Source organism: Nycticebus coucang, chromosome 17, assembly GCF_027406575.1.
Source record: "Nycticebus coucang isolate mNycCou1 chromosome 17, mNycCou1.pri, whole genome shotgun sequence".
Lineage (NCBI taxonomy): Eukaryota > Metazoa > Chordata > Mammalia > Primates > Lorisidae > Nycticebus > Nycticebus coucang.
This window is the reverse complement of record NC_069796.1, coordinates 86,340,131-86,366,313: the sequence shown is the minus strand read 5'-3', so window position 1 is coordinate 86,366,313 and position 26,183 is coordinate 86,340,131. Positions and strand designations below refer to the sequence as shown.

Genomic DNA, 26,183 nt, shown 5'->3' with positions numbered 1-26,183 from the left:
CAGGTCTGAGCTGTGATGGAGACACCTGCTGAGGCTCCTTCTCTGGCCTGGAGTCTCCTTCTACAGTGTGGACCCAACCCCACCTACCCAGATCACAGGGCTCTGTTTTCCGCACGCCCCTCATTTATACCTAGTCTGTCCAGGTGGGCTGGACACTTGACTGAACTGTCCTACCAAAACTACTCACTCATTGATCAGCCTTCTGGTCCTAGAAATCAGGAGCCTCTGTTGGAGCAGATGATGCGGTTAAAGCCCACAGGTCTTCAGTAGGGCCAGTCTCTCCCTGTTCATCCCAAGGGGAGGGCTGTCCTGGGATGACACAGTGACCAGCCTTCCCACCACTGGGGTCCACCTTCTTCAGCATGGGGCCCTGAAATGTACAGTTCAATGATTTTTAGTATATTCACAGAGCTGTGCAACCATCACCGCAGTCCCTTTTAGAACATTTTCATCACCCAAAAGAACCCTAAATCTTTAGCTGTCACCCCTTGTCTTCCCCCACCCCCCGCGCCTGGCAACCCCATCTTTGTGTCCCCATGCATTTCTCTGCTCCAGGTGCTGAGTGTGAATGGAATCATGCGGGATATAGTACAATTAATACATTTTTTAAAACCTCCGTGCAGACCAATGAAGCCTGTCCATCAATTAGGGACATTGCCTGGAGGTGTCTGATCCAGATCAATATCCAATTTACTGAAAAGTTTAGTTTTTAATTTAGGGTAATCTGTATAAAACATAGTTTGGGGGGGCAAAGGAAAAATGCTATTAAAACATCAAATAAAGAGAGAGAATGTCCCTTGCATTGAGCAGGTTCTATAATGTACTGGGATCTGCAGTGGCCCCCTCAGGATGTGGACAGCAGGGACCACGGTCTTCGTTTTGCAGATGAGGAAACTGAGGCCCATAAGTGCCCAGAAAATTGGTGGCAAAAAAAGTTAAAATTTGGATCTCCGGGTTCCCAGTTCTAGGGTATTTCCAAACTGGAGCTTTTTACCTAGAAAAAAAAATAATAAAAGAAGGTAAAGAAAATGTTTACCTTTCCTATAGCTAAGAAGTTAGGCAGTACCTTGTTTGGGGGAGGGCTGGACACATACTCTTCCCCCAGAATCAATGCCGTGTTCGTCCAATAATCCTGTGAAGCAGAGATATTGCCCCAGCCCAGAGAAAGATACCAAGAGCCATGAAGAGGAGGTACAAGGATTGCAGGCCCTGCCCTTTCTGTGACCAGGCCTGAGGACTGCCCTTTTCACTTGTCCTGTAGGATTCCCTGATCTGGGGAAACTGGAAAGGCTGACCCAGGTTGTCACCCTGCAAACCCATTTGGCATCCATGGGTTAGATGGAGTCTCTGGGGGAAGTCCTATGTCATCAAGTGGGCTTGGTCACCAGACTTCTGAGACCCAGCGTCTCAGGCACAGAGAGGGAAGAGAGGAAGTGGGGTCATCAGAGCAAGCCCCCTGCAGCTCTAGCACACTAGCTTGCCTCCATCTCCCAAGGTGGGGAGAGTCCAGAGTATCCAGGGTTGATATAGTCACGTAAGAGGCTCCAATAAAGGTTCCAGATGGCTGGATGGGAGTGTAAGCCTGGGCTGTGCAGACTCCAGGAATCATGCCCTGAGGCCCAGCGCTGCACATCATAGGACCATGTGGGGAAACCCACCTACCAGGACCAGCGAGACCTCCCTGGAAGGAGCCCACCTGCACAGGAGCACAACACCAGGTGCTGTGGGGGCGCTGATCTATACCAGAGACCCCAGAAATCCTCCTGGGTGCCTCACACATTCCCCTCCACTTCCCAGGCCATTGAGCAAAACATCTGCGGAAGCTATCTTTGTCCTCCTGCGCTTTGCCTTGTGGTCAACCTCCAGGCCTCTTCCCACCCTCCATCCACTCTTCCAAGACACTCTCAGCCCTGTCTTCTTACCCAAAAGCCAAGGGGTAGGGCAGAAAACTCAGGCCTAGTTTTCCTATGGACACCCCTACCCCAGCGCTAACCGTTGCTTCTTCTCTCCTCCTTACAGCCAGATTGCCACCTGCACCTGCACCTGCGCTGGGCAGACAACCCCTATGTCTCAGGCACTGTGCACACCAAGGACACTGCCCCAGGCCTCATCATGGGTGCAGGTAGGTGGCAGCCATCACAGCCAGTTGGCAAGTGCTATACAGCTTCAAAGTAGCTTCAACCTTGAAGGCGAACATTGACGGCCACAGGCCTAGGGCCATGGTGTGTTCATGAGGGGCAGTGCCACCCCATCTCCAGGAATTTCAACGCTCATGACAAATTCTGAAGAGCAAATGCACGCCACAGAGTGGGCCTGTGATATGTGTTGGCCGAATAGAAGGACGGGCAGATAGAAGGTGGATGGATGGAGGTATGACAGGACGATGGATGGATGATGGACGAGTGGACGGATGATTGTGTCATGACTGACATTTATTGGTCCCTGAGGAAAGTTCTAGTTTAGTGGGAGAGAGAGGCATATATAAAACTATCATCTTTTACAAAACCAGTATTATAGTTTGCATATGTGTATGTCTCCCCCACTAAACTAGAACCTTCTTCAAAGATGATTGTGTGCTGATTGAATAATACCATATTTATTTGATCTATAGGAGTCATTCAAAATACAAAGTAGGGCCACCTGTCTGAGGTCACTGGGGTGGCACAGGTGAGACCTTGCATAACCACCTTTCAGATGGGGTAGGTGACAGGGAGGCAATATCCACTGGCCCATCACAGAGCAGGGACAACACAGACATGGGTCCAGAGCTCACAGCCCTGGGAACACAGGGCCCTGTTCCTAGTTAGCCCCAGTGCCATCTGCAGCCTGGAGGGGATGGCTATGTGTCTAAGGGCCAAGGACTAGCTGGACACCACATCTAACCCTTCACCTTGTTCAGCACCAAGTCTGGGGCCTGGTCCAGGGTGGGTCCTCAAGGGCTCTTGATGAATGAGTGTATGAACACATGTTGAAATGGCAGGTAATGGTCTCCTGGGCAGAAGAGAGAACAAATGAACCAGAGTGCACAGATTGGCTGTGGGGCAAAGACCCCATAAATGACCATAGAGACCTTGCCTGTCAGGACAAGGCGTGCTGACGTTACCCTGGAGAGTGTGGGGCTTGACAGAAGGGAAGTGACCCAACTGTTAGGAGAGAGGTTCACAAATAGAACACCTTCAATTTCTGGGGTTCCTGGGCATACTCCCCATGCTGGGGTCCTTCCTAATCCCCACCAGCCAGGCTGGAAGCATCTGTCTGCCTGGACATGCATTGACCAATGAAAACTCTGCACATCTGTATGGACGTCAATGAAGTCGTTCACAGGAAAAAAACCCTAACTCTGTAAAATAATTTAATGAGGTTTATTCTGAGCTGAATATCTGTTACCGTGGCCCGGAGCCATACCCAAGAAGCCAGGATCAAGTGGTACCATAGCGGTTGGGTTTCAATTCAGCTTCATACATTTCACGGAGACAAGAATTACACATAAAGTCATAAATCTAGCCCCAAAAGGCAGGACATCTCAAGTGGGGTTTACAGTTATAGGTAGGCTTAATGATTCTTTGATTTGTAGTTGGTTAAAGAAATGAAGCTTTGTCTGAAGGCTTGGAATGTTTTAAGTCAGGATAAAGAAGCCTGTTCATCAGAGACAATACCCCAGACACACACCTAGATTCAAGTGATCTGTTAAGTAAATTGAGGATCTGCCGGTGTGGTTCAAGCTCTGTCCTGCATGGCCTTGGGCCTAGTAATTAGCTACAAGGTACATCTCCAAGCAGGGAGGGGCATGATGAGGCACGTGTGACCTCCCCTCTCATGGTCCACACTCAGCATCAGGGTATTTCTGGAACCCGTCAGGATCCACCCTCACACAGGCTCCCCATCCACATTGGGCACCACCAATCTCATAGACTTGGTTTGTGGAGACTCTTAAAATGCATTGTCTTGATTGGCTGAAACATCAAATTTTTGACTAGATAGAAAAAGGAGCAATTTCATAATTTTATATGTTTCTACTGCTCAAAGGCCTTGAAGGCCCAGAATGCACGTTTGGACCCCAGGATTCCACCATGCATTCCAGAATTGTGGGTGAGTCCCACAGCATCCCACCTCATTCTGCACCCACAGCCTCCCTGCTTCCCACTGTCCCTGCAAGGACAGAGTGCCACATTTCTATTTTATTCTGCCTCATTTTAATCTTGGGCAGAGCTTTCCTCTCAGGTGGAGCCATCTGTGCAATGGGGGCCAAGTGATGTGTAAATTTTTTACATCCTCCTATGCAGCCCTGAGTGCTGCTGAGAGCAGAAGGGAAGGTCCCTCGGTGGGGGCTGGAAATCTAAGCAGCAGTGGGAACTGGCTGCACACTCACCTGCCTTATGTGGCCGCCTGCCGTGGCATAGGCCCTGGGGCCACATGACTGCACCCCTGGAGGCAGCTGGGAGTGACGGCTACGTGTTTCCTAGGGTCATTCCTCTGCCATCCTCAGAGGTGGGCGGGTGAAATCTACAAGTCCCAGGCTCTGCATCAGCCTTCTCTGAGCCTTAGTCTCCTTGTCTATAAAAGGAGAAGACAAAACCTCCACTATTAGGGTGAGGTTGGGATGTGGTAGAAGGCATCAACCAGGCATGTTCCCCAGTCCTTTCATTTGAACTAGTGCTGGACAGTCCCCTGTACAGGGCACCCTGCCAGGGTCCTGGAGATGCAGAGAGATGAGGCTCTTCTCCTTGGGACAGAGGGACAGCAACCCCAGGGCAAGGCGGCCTGTGATATGGGCACTCCATTCTGTTCTAGGGTTTGGGTTAGAACTGCCAGGCCAGCTGGCATCTGCCAAGCTAACCTGTAGGGAGTGTATTCCAGGCTGAGGGCATAAGAGTGCAGGGCGTGGCGGGTGGGAGAGAGCAGGGCTGGGGGGCAGAGCAATGCTGAGGTGTGAACAGACATAGGTTGTCCGCAGGTCCAGCCTGAGAGGCCAGGCCTGCAGAGGGATCCAGAGAGTGGAACCCGGAATCCAGTCAGGAGGAGAAAGGGATAGATTCAAGAAGCAAAGACAAGAACTGTCCCAGGCGTGTCAGGGGGAGAGGTTGGCTCCCCTCCCACGGTGACTGAGGACTCTGAATTCCTCCTCTTTGTCCTTTCTTCCTCTCCGTAGACTAGGACTGGGGTCCTTGTGAAAGTAGCACCTCCTGCTCCACAGCCTTCCAGGGCTCCCTCTTGCCTGTCTGGATCTGCACCCAGCACTTCTCACCACGCCTTGGCCGGGCTTCTGAGTCCCAGCCCTGCTCATGTGCATCCCCCAGGAAGCTGAAGGCTGCAGAGCAGGTGTCCCAAACACCTGTGCCTGCTGGGATCCCCCAAGAGTCTCTGGGGCTCATCCCACAGGATCCCAGCCCTGTCACAAGCAGGCTCGACAAGCCCCCATGAGCAAGAAACAGTGGTTAACACAGGACGCTGTAACCAGTTCTTGCTCTGACTTCTCCCAGCTCTCTAGCTGGGACAGGCCTCTCTGACCCTCAGTTTCTTCATCTATGAAATTGGTAGAAGCTGGGTACCCCTATCCCCACCCCCAGGGGATAGGAGGGACAGTCACAGCCACTGCTACCTCTGCATGCTGGGGGGACAGGTGGGTTTTATTTTGCTGATTTGCTCTGTTCTTGCTGCAGGGGAAGAGAAGGATGGAGGGGAGTATGCTCTCCTTTAGTGAGCTCTTATTGTATACCAAACTCAGTCAGCATTAGGAGGGGCAGAGAGCCTGAGGGAGACACCCAAGGAGCAATGGGGCAGGGACATGGTGGGGAAGTGACTCCTTTCATCACCACCACCCCCCCCCCAGGCCTCAGGTTCCCACTGTGAGGGTGTCAGCCTCAGTGTCTGTGAACTCCCCACCATCCCCCCTGCCGGTTAGGTGACTGGCAGCCTGACAGCTTTGGCAGAGGGAGCAGAGAAACAGACGGTGCTCTTACAAGGCAGACATCTGCACCACCAACATCACACACGGCATGTGTGCTGGCTGCACTGCACTGTCTTGGCAGCATCCGCCCGCTGCACGCCTCCGCACAGGATGCAGGAATCTGGAATAACAGGATAACAGGCACCCTTTCCTTCTCTCTTCCCTACCCACTTATCCCATTCATTCACTCACTCACTTCATTCATTTCATTCATTCAGCAGCCATTTCTCAGCACTCAGACCCATAGAAGAGAGGTATAGAGGTACCCAGATTCCACCTCTGCCCTTCGGTCTGCCTGTCTATCAGGCTCCCACCAGCTCCAGGCCTTTGCCCAGGCATGCCCTTTGCCCTTCCCTTGGCCAGCTCATATTTATCTCCCACAGCTCTGCTCAGAGGTCACTGCCTGCCCAAGCCTCTCCTTGATGACTGTCCTTCACACGTCCACTGTCCTGGTTCTGAGCAGTTGCAAACCTTCTCCCTGGCTCCCCTGCCAGAGTGAAAGCCCTGGGGCAGTACTGGGGTTCACTCAGCCCAGAATCCCCAGAGCTCAGCACAGAGCTGAGCAGAGAGCAGCCTCTCAGGAAATGCTAATGAATAAACATGGGGATGAATACGTGCCTGGAGCTAATTAAGAGATAAATGGGTGGGTGGAGAGATGGTAGGTTGGATGAATAATAGACTAATAAAAGATGGTGAGTGGATGGGTGGGTGGATGGATGGATGGACTTCATAAAAGAAGGCAGACACCCAAACACTCTAACACTGTAACACATCTATTTAAGGACAATCCATTTCCTCTGGAATTTTCCAATGGCTGTCTAAACCTGAGTCTGGGTAAAATACTTCTGAGAATGCCACCTAGATAGGGCTTCAAATGGCAGGGGATAGGCAAGTCTCTCAGGGCAGGGTCTCCGGGGGCTCAAGAGCAGCTTCAGTGTCATCATCAGAGGTCCTCGTTATCCTTGAGGCCTGCAGGACCTTTGATCAAGACCATCCCAGGATGCCGTTTGGGCCCAGCGCTGCAGGCTGCCATGTCTTTCCCAAGCTTGTGCTCATTCATGTGGCTGCTATTCTTTCTACAGAAGCCCGTTTGGGCCTAGTTTCCTCACCTGTGAGATGCTGTTGGCTTGGATACTGGACAGGAATCCTTCCCATCTGACACCACCAGAGTTAAGTCTGAGCCCCTCAGAGTGGCCTTCAAGGCTGATGACCAGCCCAGCCAGCCTGGTGTAGGTGTTCAAGTGAACTCACACCAAGGCAGAGCCTCCTGGCTGAGTTTGGTGCGTTGAATGCCCACCTCTCTGTCCTCCCAAACATCCACTCAGCAGATAGCATCTGCTGGGGGTCCCCCTGCCCTTTCCTGGGCCTGCGTCTCGGTGTCCCTGCAACAGCCTCCAGGGAGCTACCTATAAACCCAAACTCAGCTGTGTCCTTCCCTGGTTAAGGCTTGACAGGGTGTGCCCTGCCTGCTCTGGCCACCACTCCATGCTTCTTATTCTTGGACTACACATGTGGGTTCCCTGAAGCACCTGAGCTCTGCCTATACCTGGCCCTTGCTGGAGCCACCTGAGCTCTGCCTGTATCTGGCCCTTGCTTCGCCATCTTTGGGTAGGTTGGGCCTTTACTGCACAGACCAGGACCGGGGCCCACATATGGCAGACACAGGAGGTCTGTGGTGACAGGTGTAGACCCAGGGCACTGGGGATTTTTCTAGGCTCAGACCTTGGTATAGGGGAAAGGCTGGCTGATCCTAAGAGCAAGGCTGCCCCTTTTTCTTTTGGACCAGGTAACCTGGGCTCACAGCTGGTGGAGTATAAAGAAGAAATGTACATCACGTCCGACTGCGGGCTCACCTGGCGGCAGGTAAGGTGGCAGGAAGGTGCCTGGCGCCCCCCGACCCAGTCAGGCCAGGACTCCCAGGATGTGCATCTGTGAATCACCCCTCCCTTCTGGAAGCTTCAAGGGATGGGCCCTGAACCATGTGGCTGGAGCCCAGGGCAGCCTGTCCCAGACTGTGCCATGTTGGAAAAGCAAGTCCCGGCGGGCAGCTCCAACTGGCCAGGGGCTCTCTGGATGGCCCCTGATGGGGAATTTCAGACCTAGGAGACAACTTCATAGTGGAATTTGTCACTGTGACTGTGTGAGAAAGAGCATAAATGCCACAGGACAGAAGGGGATTGGGGTCCTGCTGGGGTGTCACGCAGAGGCCCTGAGGCTTGGCCCTTTCAGGATCCCGGAGATCAGGAGGTGGGGCCGGGATGATGCTAGGTTTCTGGCAGGGACAGCAGGTTTGGGGGTGTGGTGAGCCCGGGTGGACATCCGGGAGTAACAATCTGATGAAGCAGCGTGGCCCGAGAAGAGAAAGAAAGGGAAGGAAGCCAGAAAAGGAAGAAAGCCCTATGTAGGCAGCTACCGGCCAGCTTCCTGGGTGCTCCGGGCACTACATGGAGCTCGGGCACACAGGCTGGAGGGGACGGAGTGGAGACAGACAGTGGAGCTGGGGGGACAGACGCAGACTGGAGGGGACGGGGTGGAGACGGACAGTGGAGCTGGGGGGACAGAGGCAGGCTGTTTGTGCAGTCAGGGTGGATCCAAACGGGTCATCGGCCACAGGAGAGGGCCTTGCCTCACTCCACGTTGGCATGGTGTCTCTTTCCTGGGGGGGGGGAGGGCAGGAGGCAGAGTGATCGTTTCTCTTTTCCTTCTTTAAACGCTTAAGAATATGACCTACACTTTCCTGTATGCCCCCCTTTCCAGGCAAGATAAGTTTTGTTTTCAGGTTGGTTTTTTATTAATATGCTCCTGAGTACCCCAGGAACATCCCCTCTCCCAGGCGACATGGACAAATATGTTAATCGCATGGGGAAGTTCACCTGTGGACCGAGTGTAAGGCCTTGACATTTTTTTAAAAAATATGCAAGAAACAAGAAATTTTGAAAAGGGCAAAAGGGATTTGTTGTATTTTAATATTTCTATTTCACAAAAACTGGTGAAACATGTCTAAAGTTTCTTAAAGGTCACCATCTGTCCATTGATTAGAGAAGTCCTCCCCTTACTAAACGGACAGGGGTGACATTGAAGAGGTTTTCTAATTGTATAAAAACGGACTGTGAGACATTCATCGAGGTCACTTTTGCCAAGCCATTTGCTTAGTTTTCAAACTTGGGCATGTCAGGATTAAATAAGTGCTGAGCTAGGGCTGGGCCTCGGCAGGGTGCCGGCAGTGTATGTGCAAGGAGGGGGTTTTGGAGTTTGTTGGTGATTGGCTGGGGAAGGGCAGAGGGCACAAAGGTGGAGGACAGACCAGACAGGGACAAAGGGCGCAGAGGTAAGACAGATGAGGGCTGAGCCCAGTCTCCCGGGCTTCACCCTCGTGGCCAGATGGCTGGGCATGCGGATGAGATGTCTGGGAGCAGAGCTCAGTACGGATCACCAGTGACAGAGTGTGTCTTGTTTAATCGACATAACCTTTTAAAAACATGAGCTCCCTGGGGTGATGATTTTTTAAAGTCAGAAAACATTCCAGGAGTCCCTGGCTGGAGCTCCGCATGTGAGAAGGCAGGGCCATGGGGAAATGGGAAGGGGAGAGCAGGCTTGGTGGGAGTCAACCAGGGCACAGAAAAGCATAGCGATGGGCGTTTCTGGGAGTCTGAGGAGCCTGCAGACCCACCGGCGGGGATGGGAAGCCCTGAAGCCCACTTTGTCCAGCATCCCCAGCCACTAAGAGCAGATGTGGATTCTTCTGGGGTCCCCCGGGTGAGCCGAGGCATCCCAGCAGCCTTCCCTGGGCAGTCCGGGCCCACAGCCTCCTGCCTTTGCAGGCGGAAGGCTGGAGGCAGGGGCTCTCTGAGTGTCCCAGCATGGAGCCTGGTTGTACACGTGCCAGCGTGACCCTGGGTGAAACTCCAAAACACTCAGACTCTGGGAATCCACTTTCTCTTCACCACACCTGGGGTTCAGCACCTTGGAGACCCCAAGCAGCAGATTAGCCCCCAAATCTGTCTCAAAGGGTAGGGAATCGGGGCCGGTGGGGGCAGGTCTGCTCTGCTTCCCGCTGCTTTCCTGACAGCCTCACAGCCTGACATTGGCCACCCTGGGGTCCTGTGTCCCTCTTGGTGAGGCAGCCTAGCTTCCCTGCAGTATTCCAAGACAAGGAGCTTGCGATTTCCCGGGTGAGAAGCCTCTTGCATTAAAATCGTTTCCCTCCTGAATCGTCCCAGGAGCCTCCAACGGGCCTCTAACCCTTCTTCCCCATCTCTCCCAACACCGGAGGACTGTCTCCAAAAGGAGTGCATTCTTATCTCTCTCAGTAAGCCTTGGGCGTCACACAGGCCTCTAAGTGGCTTGGCTGAATTGAGGGTCACCTCCTGCTCCCTGGACCCACCTGCTCTCAGTGGCCTCCAGGCGTTGCACCTGCTGCCCACTGCCCACACCTGTAATGTGTTTGCCCTCCCAAGATTCACCAGGCTCGCCCTGCCCTGAGAATGCCTCCCTGGCTGCCTGCTAACCGAGTCTGGAGTTTCCTTGAACTACCACATCATTTGTTCTCCAAACATTTTTGGGCCCCTGCACTGTGACAGAACCCAGGCTGAATACAGGGCCCTGCTCTCTAGTTACTGGTTCCCAGTGGGTGAGTTGCTGTGTGGGGACCATCTGCCTCCTTGGGGTCTGTCCTTGTTCTCAGGCTATGAATTCCTAAGGGCCAGTCCTCTGTCTGGACCTGTGTCTGTCCCAGCACTCCCAATAGAGAGGGCCTGGAATACTGGGTCTGCTGGATGGGTGGATGGATGGGGAGAATTGTGGGACATTCTTCCTCACAGTACCCTAAACTCTGTGCCTCTGACACCCTAAAATCTTCAGGCTGTTACCTCCCTTGTCCAGGTCAGTGTGACCTTAGTATGCTGATGGCAACACTTTCCTGAGCACCTAGTTAGGCCAGAGGACTCTGCACCCACTGACCCCTCTGCCCCCACACAGACAGGGCTGTGGACTGTGTATGGTGGGGGACACGTGCTTCCAGGTACATCTGGGGAATACCCACATTCAAGCTTAGAGCCCCATGCAGCCTGCCACCTCATCATTCAGCAGACTCAGTCCTGTTCCCATGAATGTCCCCTGCTTGAGGGGGCAGCAGGCTGGGGCTGGGGCCATTATCAGCTGTGTGGCCTCACGCTAGTCACTGTGTGTCTCTGATCCTTGGCCTGTGGATCCTCTGGAAAATGGGGGAAATAACCTCAGGGCAGGAGGGCCATGGGTGTGCCACAGAAGCTGTCTGGTGGCCCGTCTGCCTCTCCCTTCCCAATCCTGTGTTTAGCTCATATATCTCCAAGTCCTTCTGAGCTACACTGGCCCACATTTCTGCAGGGCATCTGGAGCCGGCCCTCACCTGCCCCACTGCACACATGTCAAGTGCCCACCTAGGTCCTGGGGGTCTTTGGGGGATCAGCCCCCCCTCAGCAGGGAGGGGCTCAGTTATGGCTGGTCTTGGTGGTCCCTTTCTCTGACATTTGCCTGACCTGACATCCTCCCACTCTAAACAGGAAGAGAGTGAGGGAGGGGAGGAAGGAGGGCTCTGGGACACACATGCTCACTCTCAGCGATTTTTTATAAGGGGTCTTTCTTCTTTACTCAAGCCAGAAGTGTGTCCTAAAGAATTCCTTTGAGCAGAGGGAAATGCCAGCAAGGCTGACAGCAGGTGGAATACCTGAGGAAGAGCTCTGCAGGCGGGGGAACAGCATGTGCAAAGGGCCTGAGGTGTGCTCAGGGAAGGGAGACCAGAGTGCCTGCTGGGGGAGAGGGCAGCTCCTCCTACGGGGCCCTGAGGCCATGGGAGGATTTGGACTTGATTCTAAGGGCCAAGTGGGGAGGGGGCATTGGACATTTCCCGTGGCGTTGAAGGGCATGCAGGTGATGAGACCTGCCAGACCAGACAGCAGGGCTGAGGCTTGGCTGGAGGCACCCGCCCAGCCCTGTTGAGGTTTGATGTGTCACATGGGGGCTCTGCTTCGCGTCCTCTCCAGTGCCTCCTGCTGGCTCCTGGAAAATCCAACATTCAAACAAAGACAGCTTCCCAGTGGAGGGGCAGAGAGAGGATGCCATCTGATAGTTGTTTCTTCTTACAGTTTCCCCATTAGCATTCCCAGCTGTCCCAGAGCCATCTCCCTGGAGCCTGGGACCTTTCCTGGCTCACCCTGTAGGAAAGTGCAGCCTGGTTGGATCGCATCTGGCAGGAAGCAACCAGCCAAGCCCATTCATTTATTCCTGCCTCACCTGGCACCAAGTGTGTCCCTGGCTCAGAAGCTCTGCAGCCACTGCCCTCCCCGAGCCCAGGAGCCAGCTCAGGTGGACTTGCCCGCAGTCCTCACTGCCTGCCAGAAGGCTCAGCCAGGCCCTTTCTGCAGAGGTCTCCTGAGACTCTGAGTGATTGGCCCTGGGGGAGGGGCTGGCAGGAGAGGGAACCAGGTGGCTCTCATCCGTCTCTTGGGCTTCTCTGTGTCCCTGCTGCAGGACAACAGGCCTGGGACTCTGATCAGATGAGGGTGGGAGGCTGAAGGGGGCCATGTCCAGGGTGATGTGGAGACAGCATTGCCTCTCGCCAGGCAGTACTAGAAACACGTGCTCACCCCCTACACATGCATGTTCACGGTGTGACGTAGGAGCCACACTGGCTCTGCCCATAACCAGCTGTGAGGCTTTGGCACAGCCTCATCACTGCCAGCCTCAGCTTCCTCGTCTGTAAAGTGGGGCCACACTCAGGGTGTCCACAGACCAGTGACATCTCCTCCTGCTCTTGTGAGCTCTATCCAGGCTGGTCAGCCTTTCTAACCTTAGGACTTTGTGGACATTCAGTCATTCATTTATTTGCTATTCATTCATTCACTTATTCATTCCATACATACTCCCGGGGCACCCACATGCGCCAAAGCTGAGCTAAGCTCTGCTGGGCACAGAGAGTGTGCTGCCCGGCTACTGCCTTAAGCAGCTTCCTGGCTGGAAGGGATGATGTCAGATTAGTGTAGGATGTATTGGGGCAGCCAGAAGAAGCAGCTCCCTACCCAGGCTGGCATCAAGGAGGGCTTCCTGCAGGAGATGATCCTCAGGCTGAGTCTTCACGTCAAATTGAAGTTTGCTCTTACTATGATGTTTATCTTAAACGTTTCTCTAAATTCCATGGTTTCTTTCTTGCCCCCTCCATGTTGGCATGTCTGCTTGAGTTTTCACATGCAGTGTTCATTTGGGATTTTCTCCCTCACATCAGTGATCTAGAAATTGTCCTCTGTCCTTGGTGGGCCCTGTTGTAGAGCCCATGTAGGGTGGGAAAGCTCAGGGATGGCTGGGGAGTGTGGGGACTCTCAGATAGCCCTTGCCTCAGGACATGGCTCTATGTTGATGACTCTGCTCCCCAGGAGTGACCTTGATCCAGAAAGACCTCTGGGCTGCTGCCCTCAGAGTGCCGCCCACTCTCTCCTGCAGGTGTTCGAGGAGGAACACCACATCCTCTACCTGGACCATGCCGGCGTGATCGTGGCCATTAAAGACACTTCCATCCCCTTGAAGATCCTCAAGTAACGTCATGGGGCGGGGGGTGGGGGTGTGTGGCAGGGTGTGGAGGTCATTTTTGTGTCTGGGAGTCCTCTCAGAATATTGCCCAGAGTGGCCTCCCCACGAGGCCACAGGACAACCTGCTAAACCCTAGCAACAGGGATAGCAGCAAACCCTCCTGTGGGGGGGGATCATACAGGTGGACTTTGTCCTGCCCCCAGGAGGTAAGCAAATGGAATGGTCTAGTAAGACAGAGGGAGGCTTGGGGCTATCGGCCAAGAGGAGGGGGGAAGCAGAAGGGACACCCCAGAGGAGGGACTTTTAAGCATCAACAGGAATTAGTTACATGGAGGACCTGGGGCCAGGTCACCCAGAAGCCAGCAGCCCGTGCCTGGCTAAAAGTGGGGTTGACAATGGCACTAGATGTCTGAAAGCCTTTATGGGGAACTGAGGGCAGGTATGAACTTGGGACTGGAAGGCAGAGCTGGAGCAGTTGCCAGGAAGCCAGAATCACTTTAGTCTGAAAAAGAGCAATACTGGTCCCATCATCGGCCTGGCACCTGCTGGACTGGACTCAGGGCTTGTGTGGGCCCATCCATGGAATACAAAGTGTCTTTAAGGTACTGAGATAACATACTCGGATATCTCCTAGCACTGGCGAGGTGGTTGCTGCAGCCCCTGCCCAAGAAGGCGAGGTTGGGGGTCTGGCTGCAGATGCTGGGCTGGTGCAAGAGACAGAGAGACAGAGGGAGGGCAGTGGAAGGCACGGTGCCCAGTGGGCAGAGAGGACCTGACACGGGAGCACTCACGCCCACCCTGGGCACCTCCTCTCACAGGTTCAGCCTGGATGAGGGCCTCACATGGAGCACCCATAACTTCACCAGCACCTCGGTGTTCGTGGATGGGCTGCTGGGCGAGCCAGGGGACGAGACTCTGGTTATGACGTAAGTGCTGGGGGCTGGGGCGGGCGGCAGGTCAGAGCCCAGCCCAGGAAAGCACTGCTGGGACCCACAGGCCTTTGCTGCTGCCGGGTGGGTGTAGACACAGGCCCCAGCTCTGTCTTCACACGGGCCCCACTCAGGGGGAGGCAGGCTCTCACTGCCCACTGCCTCCTCACATCCCGGCCATTGGGGAGGTAGACACTGTGTTCCCATTCAGGGATCTCCACCACCTGCCAAGGCTCACGGCCACTCTCGACCACGATTGTGACTCTGTTGCACCTCTCAGGTTGATCAGTCTTATTAGTAATATTACCTGCTGGCACTTTTCTTAGCCATATGCACAGATGAGGGCCTGAGACCCAGGCAGGCCAGCACAGCACGGAACCGGCTGTGACCTGCCCAGCACCCTGGCCTAGGGTCTGAGGGTGCAGCACCGGCCCAGCTTCTATCTCCAGCCTGTCCATGTGTGTCCAGCCCCACCATGGGTCAAATGCCACAGGAGGCACCAGGAGGATGAAGGGGCTTTGGAAACCCCAGCTGCTCAGAGCCACCCTGGCCCGTCATGGGTGACGACACCCACCCATGAGGTTTGCCCACAGCCCTGTGGCCACACTGGGGGAGAGAAGTTACTTCCTCAGAATCACACTTGGCTGGGCGCCTTTCGCCTGCATGGTGACAAGCAGAGCTGACCACGGGCTGGCAAGGCCTGAACCTCTGCATTTCAGACAGCTCGGATGCTGCCACGGCAGTCCCGCATTGTGCAGCTTACAGGGTTTCTGAGTGCCCTTCTTGCCTCTATCAACAATGCCTGTGGCAGCTTGAATGGTGCCCCCCAGATTCATGTCTGCCTGGAATCTACAGTGGGACCTCATCTGGAAATAGGGTCTTTGTAGAGGTCACCGATTTAAGATGAGGTCTGGGGAGCAGGGGCCCTAAACAAGGGATGGTGTCCTTCTAAGGAGAGGAGACATGGTGACACAGATGTGAGGAGATGATTGTGTGAAGACAGAGCCAAGGAACACCTGGGGCGGGAAGAGGCAGGGAGGCTTCCCAGAGCCCCAGAGGGAGCAGCACGGGCCTGCCGATGGTCAGTGTAGGGCTCGCAGCCTACAGAGCTGCAAGAGACACACACTGTGTCCTGATCCTCCAGTTATGGTCGTCGGTCTCAGCAGCCCTAGGAAACTCCAACACTGGCCCTGACTCTTTCCTCCACGACTGCTCAACTCAGGGCCTGTGAGGAGGGTGGGCCTGGATGCCTGGACTTCAGACAGCTTGTTCTCTGCTCTATCCCTCCTGGAACAACAGGCCCTGCCCCACCTGCTCTCTGCCAGTGTGTCCCCTTGTTTATGGAAGAGCCCAAATGAACATGGTCCCTGAGATCCCCTAATTGCTGGGACTGGGGCCAGGGTTGGGAGCTCAGCTTTGGAAAACCTGCTCCCACGGACTCTGCCACTTTCATGGTTGTAGCCGTCTTTCCCCTGAGACAGCTCTTCTGTTTGTCAACTGAGAAAACCACAGCCCCAAGAAGGGAGGTGCCCCGGCCAAGGTCACAGGACCAGGGGTGGCAGAGTCCAGCTCTGATGGGCACCCCCGAGGCTGGCTCTGCAGGCCCCGTCAAGGGTGTGCCCTGCCCTTGCCTGTTGTCCCAGGTGCATGCAGCAGGTGCCCACCGTGTGCCAGGGATGCTGGGAGCACGTGGGCACAGGGCACTCTCCAGGCCTGGCTGTGGGGACTTGGCCTCACTCATGGGAGAGAACCAGCTTGTCTCCAGCTCCTGGCCAGGAGTCCGGGCCTGGATATTGGGTTTGGCAGCAAGAGGCCTCCAGGAACATCAAGAGAGCAATTCCAGCCGAGCCAGTGTGAGCAGCAGGGGATTCAAAGTCCAGTAGGGCAGAAGGACGTGGGATCACTGAGGATGGGCTGCCCTCAGGATGCTCAGGACAACTGAGTTTCTACTGGCCTTCAGTTCAGACCCATTCCCAGAAAGGCTTTCCTGCAGCAGGACTGGCGGCCTCCCCACCACAGCTACCGTGGGCCTCATCCCTGTCTGGTGGGCTCTCAGGCACCGCAAGATGCTGGCGCCTGTGCCTTCCCTGGGGCCTTCCCTGCTCAGTTCTTCTGTGTGGCCCCAGGCCTGGCATGAAATCGGTGCTGGCTCCACATGGTTTGAACAAACATGGGAGATGTGCAAGCGAGGACTGGCCCAGGGCAGAGGGTGGACATCAGAGCAGACTGACCTCACACTCGGGAGTGGCCAAGGAGGTGGCCTGGCTGGTGAGTGGTGGGGCTGGGTAACCCCCACAGAACCAGCAACCCTGAGAACAAGGCTGGGGAGGAGTCCAGTCTGTAGCTATACAAGGTGGAAATTAGCAGGTGTGAAGAGTTACGGGAGGCCTCCAGGCAGAGCGAGTGTCAGCACTCTGGAATCGATGAATCCTCTCCCTTTCCTGAAGCTTCAGCCTCCTAGTCTGTCACACAGAGACTATAACCCCACTGCCAGGTCGCCTAGGATGAGCCCAGGACACTTGCTCCCCTGTGATGCTCCTGCGTGTCCTGCTTCCTGGGTGACCAGCAGGAGCACCCTGGTTAGACTCCCACCTACAAGAGGTGTCACCTCCACCTGCCACATGGGGCTGCGGGCGGATGCTGAGCCTAGCTCTGCTTCCCTCCAGGAAACCCAGGCAGGGTCCCAAGAAGGCGAGGGTCCCTCACTGCTCTAACCATGCATCCAGCTCACCCTGGAGGTGCAGGTCGGTCCCACCGGCCTCCAGACGGGTAACCACATGTGTTTGTGTTCTCAATGGTGCCCACTGGGGCAGCATGCCCCTACCCTCCTCCAGTCCAAAGACTGGCTATCCCTAGCTGGGCACTTCCCTCCCCCTCTTCCTGTGTGGGGAGGGAAGTGACCCGCTGTGACCAGGGCCGTGATGAGGCTTTGCTGATTACCTCCTGCCTGTCGTGGGGCTGTCTTCCTATCTCATCTTGTTCTCATAAGAAATTTCTACGGAATGACTTGAGTCCCTATTTCTGGAGGTGCTAATATCTCTCTAAGATCTTTGATCTGAGGGAGGGGTGGGAAGGGGCCCAGCCAGGGACCTGGGGAGGGTCGAGAATCCTGTCTTATAAAGCCAGGTGGGGGAATAATCACCCTTCTTGGTCTCTAAGTGCCCTGGGCTATGCAGTCTACCTGCATGCTCAACTCCTGCTCTGCTCTGGCCCTGGGTGTGTTAAATCATTCCTGACTTTAGACAGCCACTGTCCTCTTCCAGCTGCCAGAGGCTCTGGGGCAGGAGCGGACAGCCCCTCCTTTTTGGGAAGCTGCTGTAAGCTGTGCTGGCATGTTTCCAGAGTGGTGTTGAGGAAAGAAGTGGTTGCACCTCAGCAGCCCAGCTGTGTGACGTTTGGGGTGCAGAGGGTGGGCTCCACCTCACGTAGCTGAGCTGTTTTCTGAATCCAGAGCCGAAGAGCAGAGGGGACAGTGACCTTTGCCCGTGAAGGTGGCCCCTGCCCTTCTGCCCCGCCTGAATGGGAGCCTTCTACCCCAGAGCAGTGAACAGGAGCATCTTGTCAGGACATCAGCCCTGCATCCCGACTGTCACCAGGGCAGAACGGGCTTTGGCCCCAATGATAGCCCAGCTTTCATCAATCCCCACAGATGAGCAATTTTACCCCCAGAAGGATAATGGCAGAATTCACAGCCAGGTGCTCTAACCTTTTAAGTCTTTTTGAAAAGCATGAGAACAGTTTCTGGAGCGTTGCATCTTCAAACATCTTCAATTCAGATGTCAAAAGAGGGGACAAGTGATACATTTGCAGCCCTGTGCAGGAGCTGCCCCTGCTTCCTGGCCCTGCTTCCCTCGTCACCGCTCGCTGTGGCCCGTGGCCTGTGGCCTCCCTGCCTCCCCCACTGGCTCAGTCATGGGCTGGGGGCCCGGGGACTCGCCCTGCCCCACACAGGAGTGGCTGTTTAAGAGCAGCAGATTCCTGGCCCAGCCCCCACAGCTCAGCCCATTTTTTCCTTATTAACTGCAAAGTAATAGATGGGCTCCCTTTGAAGCCTTCTTCCCTAAAGAAGACAGAATTAACTAGATGTCAGATGTTTCTCACAGCATCAGCACAGGTTTTAGTTCTGTACGAGGCAGGACTTTGGAGACAAGGAAGAGATTAACTAGTGAACCAAGCCAGGGCCCTTCTCTGCCCAAGCTGGGGCCACAGGGAAGGCTGTGCGCATGGGGCCCATTGGGGACAGAAACAAGCAGAAAACCCATCTGAATGGCAGGCGCTTTGGGGCCAGGGCTACCCCCAGGCCCACAGATTCCCCTGGTGGAAATGGTGCCTGTAAGGACGGCTGGATAAGGCAGAGTAGAGGCCAGGCCGCGGGGACGTCTCCCTGTCCTTGGTGGACTGTGGTCACCAGCCGCTGGGAGCATTCCCAGCCTGACACTCACACCCTCTTCCTTGCTGCTCTGACAGAAAGACCAGGCAGGCTTCTGACTCCCAAAGGGAGAGAAAAGCCACCCAGACTGGCAACTCCAGAACAAGGGCAGCTGGGCTGGACTGAGGGGCCAGCAATGACCGGGCAGGAATGTAATCATGAGCATGTGCAGTGGAAGCGGCCCAGCTGCACCTGCCCAGAGCCCACTTACATCAGGACAGGGCAGTGGGGGCCACAGTGGGAGCCCAGCCCACCCTTCAGAGGCTTGGGGTTTGATTTGTGAAATAAGGAGAATCCTTTCTACCTTGTGAGATGGTTCTGGGGAGTGGGGTGATGTGCATGTATGTGTATACATGTGTTGTGTCTGTGTGTGTGAAGCTCCCTGTCCAGAACATCACTAGTCCAACCTCAATCCTGAAAGGCTAATCTTACTGTCCCTATATTAAAGCCGAGGAAACTGAGGTACAGAGGGAGATAGACTTGCCCAAGGTCACAAATAAAGTAAACAAGGTTCCAAGGCCTCTCTGACCCAGGGGCGGCTTGTGGAACCAAACCTCAGACATTCAGGTGCAGCCATCATATCCCCAAGAGTAAATTTCAAGACCTTTCTCAACACCACCCCAGAACAGGAGTTGAGTGCACTCAGATCATGATTGGCCACCCCAAAGATCCAGCCCCTGTTGGAGGTGCTCAGACAGAGACCAAGACCAGAGCCGATATATCACCTCCCCCACCAAGACGCTTGACCTCTGATAATATGGCTGGAACACTGCAAGCTGGACTGGAGAAGGACCAGGAAAGAGCACGTTGGGTGCCTCTCTGGGGGTTGTCTGCAGAGCCCAAGCACAAGGTTCGGGGGATTAAGTGGAAGCCCTCAGACAGTGGCCCTCACTGAAGGGGAAAGATCTGGGTATACTCAGCAGATGACTGCTGACCGCCAAGGAGGGGTGAAGAAACAGCACAAACCGTGCAACTTAACCTTGCCCTGGCTCTCCCATCTGTAGCATGGGGTGGACTCGCCTCACAGGGTCATGTGTAGCTTGCATCCTGCACGCCGCTGGGCTCTCCAGATGGCTGCCTCCCTGGTCTCCCTCCATTGCTTCCCCTACCCACCAAGGCCAAGAGCAACAGGTTGAGATATGGCCCTCCTCACCTGCCTGCTCCCAGCTGAGCCAGATGACTCATTGTCCCTTTGGAAGGCCAGTTTTGCTTGGGAGCGAGCGCTCACTGGCCCAACAATAGGAAGCTGGGTTTCTGTGGCACAGAACCCACACATGGTCAGGCTGAAGGGCAGGGGAGAAGCCAGATGGCACCAGTCTCAGCCTGATCACGAATCATTCTACAAAACATAATGCAAGGATCAGCATGTGGAGTGGGGAAGGGCCCCGGTGGTGGCTAGGAGGCCAGGGCTTCCAACCTGGCTGTTGGCCCTGTTCCCCATGCCTCAGGGAGCAAGCAAGCGGAGTCAGATGGATGAGCCACACCACTGTAATTGACAGGCCGGAGATCACTGCTGCCAAGGCCTGCCAGAGCTGCAGGAAGCCAGGTGCAGTGCCTGGCAACACATTCTAGCAAGGACGGGCAGGGTGTCCCTGTGCCCATGGTGAGTTTGGAGGGAAGGTGGCTTGCACAGCTGACTGGGCCAAACCAAGGTGGCTGTCTCTCGCCTTCTCCATTCACCCCTCTGCAGCGTCTTTGGGCACATCAGCTTCCGCTCAGACTGGGAGCTTGTCAAGGTGGACTTCCGGCCCGCGTTCTCCAGGCAGTGCAGTGAGGAAGACTACAGCTCCTGGGACCTCACCAACCTCCAGGTGGGAGCCGGGAGGTGGCAGGGACAAGGCAGGCAGGGCACAAGTGTGGGCCCAGCGCTGCCTGCTACACTTTCCCCTGACAGGCCAGGGTAATCTCTCCTCCTCCAAAAAGTCCTCATGGAATCACTCCCACCTTCTGAGGAGGAGTGAATAAGGCTCATGAAAACCTCCCTCTTCAGCTCCAGCCAGACTGTGATTGGGGGGTGGGGGTGGTGCCTGTGGCTCAAAGGAGTAGGGCGCCAGCCCCATATGCCAGAGGTGGTGGGTTCAAACCCAGCCCCGGCCAAAAACTGCAAAAAAAAAAAAAAAGAATGGCTCAATGGCACTTGTTAAAGCACAGTACAGGTATAGGGACCACTGCAGTCGGGGGGGTGGGGGGGGAAATTGGGCTCAACTCAAACTCAAGAGGGAATTGCTAGCTAAGGAGTAGGGTGGGGTCGGGATGGGAAGTCACTGCGAGGAAGCATCTGAGGTGAGGGGGATTAGGGAAGAGTTGAACTCACGGCATCCTTGCCACGGGTAGGCCGGGCTGTCCAGATAGCACCTAGGGATGGGGATGAGGACCCCAGTCAGATATGGAGGTCAGGTGCTCACCAAAATGGCTGGGTGGGGCTTGTAACTAAAACTGAATCTTATGAGCAAGTACACAGGCAGGCCTGGAAGATTCAGGAGTCTGGCTCAAGCTCAGCCACACCAGGCCTGGTGCCTGTTACCATCCAGCAACTGTTGCAGGGACAGGGGTGGAACCTGTTCTGATCCTCCCCCGAGGATCTAATCTGTGCACATGAGCTCACAGGGCCTGTGTCCTCAGGGCCTGAGGAGCCACATTGGGGCACTTAACTGGGGCTGCACTCCCAGCTACTACGTGACCCCTTGGGGCCCAGCCAGAGCTGTACACAGGTTTGTGGGTTGGAATAGGAAGGAGGCCTCAGCTTGACCTCCTATAAGCTACTTCCCTTTCTGGGCCTCAGTTTCCCCATCTGCCCCAACTGCTGCCTGAGGCCTTTTCAGGGATAAGCAGATCAGCAGTACAAGCCAATGTGGAGCAGTCACCCCTTCTCAGGCCAAGTCCTCATTCTGACGTTCCTGCTGCAGGGCGACCACTGCATCATGGGCCAGCAGAGAAGCTTCCGGAAAAGAAAGCCCATGTCCTGGTGCATCAAGGGGAAGAGCTTCACATCAGCGCTCACGTCCCGCGTGTGTGAGTGTCAGGACTCTGACTTCCTCTGGTGAGCATTCAGCTCCTCCCCACAAGGCCTCACAGGGCTACTTGAACCTGCCCACAACATGGCAGCTGCTTCCCCAGGGCCAGGGAGGAGGCAGTTCCTGTCCTAATTTGGGCTCGGAGCCACACACCATCACTTCCACTTTGTTCTTCTAGAAGCAGGTTGCTAAGTCCAGCTCACACTTGAGAAAGGAAGGTTAAAGAACTTGACGTATTTTTAAAACTGCCACAGTGGCCTACTCAGAGCAGGAGGAATAAGTGAGGGATAGCCCAGGGCGTGCTGGGGGCAAGGTGTGCCCACCCCAGCCCTTCTGCATCCAGGGGTTCTATTGACAGCCCTGATCTGTCCCCTGCATTCCTCAAAAGCCACCTGTGGCTGCCTAGTACCCACGGGACAATGTGGCTCATAAGGCCACTGCTTCACCTGCCTTGCCTCCCTAACCCACCCTTCCATCCTGCTCCTGACATTCTCCCTCCCTGCACCAGCACTGACCGGGCCAGTCTCTGCCCACAGTTCCTCTCCCCTCACTTGCCCTGCCTCTCTCTGCTCATCCTTTGAGATTTTTCTTAGCTCCTCCTGGAAGCCCTACAGGTTCCTCTGAGCTCCCAGCATCCCATTGTCACTCTGGAATGTGGCTATCAGTTTTCAGGCCTGTCTCCCCTCCTGAAACAGGGTATTGGATTTTCTCTGTGTTCCCACAGATGGGTACATGGTAGGCCCTTGGCGTGCGGTTTCCTTTGCGGCCCCCAGCCCCAGACTTCACTCCCATGCTGGCTGGCTTCCATCCTCACTGCCTGTTACTTACCCACTGTCCTTTCCTCCTGCCAGTGACTACGGATTTGAGCGCTCCCCCTCCTCAGAGTCCGAAGGCAACAAGTGCTCTGCTAACTTCTGGTTTAACCCGTTGTCCCCGCCTGAGGACTGTGCCTTGGGCCAGACCTACACCAGCAGCCTGGGGTGAGTGTGGGGTGGGGCCTCTCCTGAATCCAGGGGCAGAGCTGCAGTGCACCCCAAACCCACTTCTGGCTGCCGCCTGCTGCTCCCAAGGGGAGTCAGGGAAAAACAAGTCAGGCTGAGTGTGTCCTGTGCTCAAGACACAAAATCTGGCCATAGTCCTCATGTGTCCTACCATAGGCCCCAGTGAACAAACTTGGCTCTCAAGGCAGAGGAGCCCACAGAGCTCTGCCATCTGTGCGCATGTGAGCAAGCATCAGAGAGAAGCTGCCTTGAATTCGCTCTGAAAAGGTCTAAGGTGTCCCAGGGTTCATACCTGCAGCAGAGCTAAGCCCCCGGGAGAAGCGTATACTCCCCTCTCCTGCTGAGCCACTGCAATGCCAGGACCCTTCCCTACATATCAACACTCAGTGATCTGGGCCCTTAGTTGGGTGCTGGAGGTGCTTAAGCTTCCTGTAGGTTTTGCCTTAAATGGCATTTCCTTCAGGAAACCCTCCCTGACTGCCCACCCTGACCCCCAAGATTACTCTGTCATCATGTAAAACCTAGTTAGTGTTGTCACTCACATAACCATCCTTCCTGGTGACTGTAAGCACCATGACCCATGGGAGGGGTTTCTTCTGTCGGAGGGGTGATGAATGCAAGCCATGCCCTAGGGGACAGCGCTCACAGGTGTGAACAGTCACAACCCTACCTCCACCATGTCCTGGGGTGAGACAGATAGTGTTAGGATCCACTACAGTGCTCACTGGTGTGAACAGTCACAACCCTATCTCCACCATGTCCTGGGGTGAGACAGATAGTGTTAGGATCCACTATAGTGCTCACAGGTGTGAACAGTCACAACCCTTCCACCACCAGGTGCTGGGGTGAGACAGATAGTGTTAGGATCCACTACAGTGCTCACTGGTGTGAACAGTCACAACCCTTCCTCCACCACGTCCTGGGGTGACACAGATAGTGTTAGGATCCATTCCAGCACTCACTGGTGTGAACAGTCACAACCCTTCCTCCACCATGTGCTGGGGTGACACAGATAGTGTTAGGATCCACTACAGCGCTCATAGGCATGAACAGTCACAACCCTTCCTCCACCAGGTGCTGGGGTGGCACAGATAGTGTGAGGATCCACTACAGTGCTCACAGGTGTGAATAGTCACAACCCTACCTCCACCATGTCCTGGGGTGAGACAGATAGTGTTAGGATCCACTACAGCACTCACAGGCGTGAACAGTCACAACCCTTCCTCCACTATGTGCTGGGGTAAGACAGATAGTGTTAGGATCCACTACAGTGCTCACAGGTGTGAACAGTCACAACCCTTCCTCCACCACGTCCTGGGGTGACACAGATAGTGTTAGGATCCACTACAGCGCTCACAGGTGTGAACAGTCACAACCCTTCCTCCACCACGTCCTGGGGTGACACAGATAGTGTTAGGATCCACTACAGCGCTCACAGGTGTGAACAGTCACAACCCTTCCTCCACCACGTCCTGGGGTGACACAGATAGTGTTAGGATCCACTATAGTGCTCACAGGTGTGAACAGTCACAACCCTTCCTCCACCATGTGCTGGGGTGACACAGATAGTGTTAGGATCCACTACAGCGCTCACTGGTGTGAATAGTCAAAACCTTACTCCACCATGTGTTGGGGTGAAACAGATAGTGTTAGGATCCACTACAGCACTCACAGGTGTGAACAGTCACAACCCTTCCTCCACCATATGCTGGGGTGAGACAGATAGTGTTAGGATCCACTACAGCGCTCACAGGCGTGAACAGTCACAACCATTCCTCCACCAGGTGCTGGGGTGAGACAGACAGTGTTAGGATCCACTACAGCGCTCACAGGTGTGAACAGTCACAACCCTTCCTCCACCATACGCTGGGATGAGACAGATAGTGTCCACTACAGCACTCACAGGCGTGAACAGTCACAACCCTTCCTCCACCAGATGCTAGGGTGAGACAGATAGTGTTAGGATCCACTACAGCGCTCACAGGTGTGAACAGTCACAACCCTTCCACCACCATGTCCTGGGGAGATACAGATAGTGTTAGTATCCACTACAGCACTCACAGGTGAACAGTCACAACCCTTCCTCCACCATGTGCTGGGGTGACACAGATAGTGTTAGGATCCACTGCAGCACTCACAGGTGTGAACAGTCACAACCCTTCCTCCACCATGTGCTGGGGAGATACAGATAGTGTTAGGATCCACTACAGCACTCACAGGTGTGAACCTTCACAACCCTTCCTCCACCATGTGCTGAGGTGAGACAGATAGTGTTAGTATCCACTACAGCGCTCACAGGCGTGAACAGTCACAACCCTTCCTCCACCATGTGTTGGGGTGAGACAGATAGTGTTAGGATCCACTACAGCACTCACAGGTGTGAACAGTCACAACCCTTCCTCCACCATGTGCTGGGGAGATACAGATAGTGTTAGGATCCACTGCAGCACTCACTGGTGTGAACAGTCACAACCCTTCCTCCACCATGTGCTAGGGAGATACAGATAGTGTTAGGATCCACTGCAGCACTCATAGGTGTGAACAGTCACAGCCCTTCCTCCACCATGTCCTGGGGTGACACAGATAGTGTTAGGATCCACTACAGCACTCACAGGTGTGAACCTTCACAACCCTTCCTCCACCATGTGCTGAGGTGAGACAGATGGTGTTAGGATCCACTACAGCGCTCACAGGCGTGAACAGTCACAACCCTTCCTCCACCATACGCTGGGGTGAGACAGATAGTTGTAGGATCCACTACAGCACTCACAGGTGTGAACAGTCACAACCCTTCCTCCACCATGTGCTGAGGTGAGACAGATAGTGTCAGGATCCACTACAGCACTCACAGGTGTGAACAGTCACAACCCTTCCTCCACCGTGTGCTGAGGTGAGACAGATAGTGTCAGGATCCACTACAGCACTCACAGGTGTGAACAGTCACAACCCTTCCTCCACCATGTGCTGGGGTGAGACAGTGTTAGGATCCACTACAGTGCTCACAGGTGTGAACAGTCACAACCCTTCCTCCACCATGTGCTGGGGTGAGACAGATAGTGTTAGGATCCACTATTTCACTTCTGAGCGACCCAGTCCACAGAGTCCTTGCTGATTCACCATGCAGGTTTCAACTAGCTGGGCTCAATGGTATTGTTCGTGCAGTATTTACATTTTTTGTTTTCTGTGTACTCAAAACTTTCATAATGACCCATGGTAATAAATTGTTAGGTATGTAAGGACTGTGAACCTCAGCTTCCGGAGGTCCCAGACATGCTCCATTTGTATGTCCCAATTTCCCCATTT

General features: G+C 54.7%; 1 protein-coding gene across 6 annotated transcripts in view; it reads left to right on the top strand.

Moving 5' to 3' along the window:
• Positions 1-26,183, top strand: part of SORCS2 (sortilin related VPS10 domain containing receptor 2) — a 528,424-nt gene that overhangs the window by 455,757 nt on the left and 46,484 nt on the right. For all 6 annotated transcript variants that reach the window (XM_053566734.1, XM_053566733.1, XM_053566738.1 and 3 more), the window contains exons 11-17: positions 2,020-2,122; positions 7,734-7,810; positions 13,421-13,512; positions 14,326-14,433; positions 20,556-20,676; positions 21,772-21,905; positions 22,731-22,859. In XM_053566734.1, the coding sequence (XP_053422709.1) occupies positions 2,020-2,122; positions 7,734-7,810; positions 13,421-13,512; positions 14,326-14,433; positions 20,556-20,676; positions 21,772-21,905; positions 22,731-22,859 (764 nt within the window). The remainder of the gene's footprint in view (positions 1-2,019; positions 2,123-7,733; positions 7,811-13,420; positions 13,513-14,325; positions 14,434-20,555; positions 20,677-21,771; positions 21,906-22,730; positions 22,860-26,183) is intronic.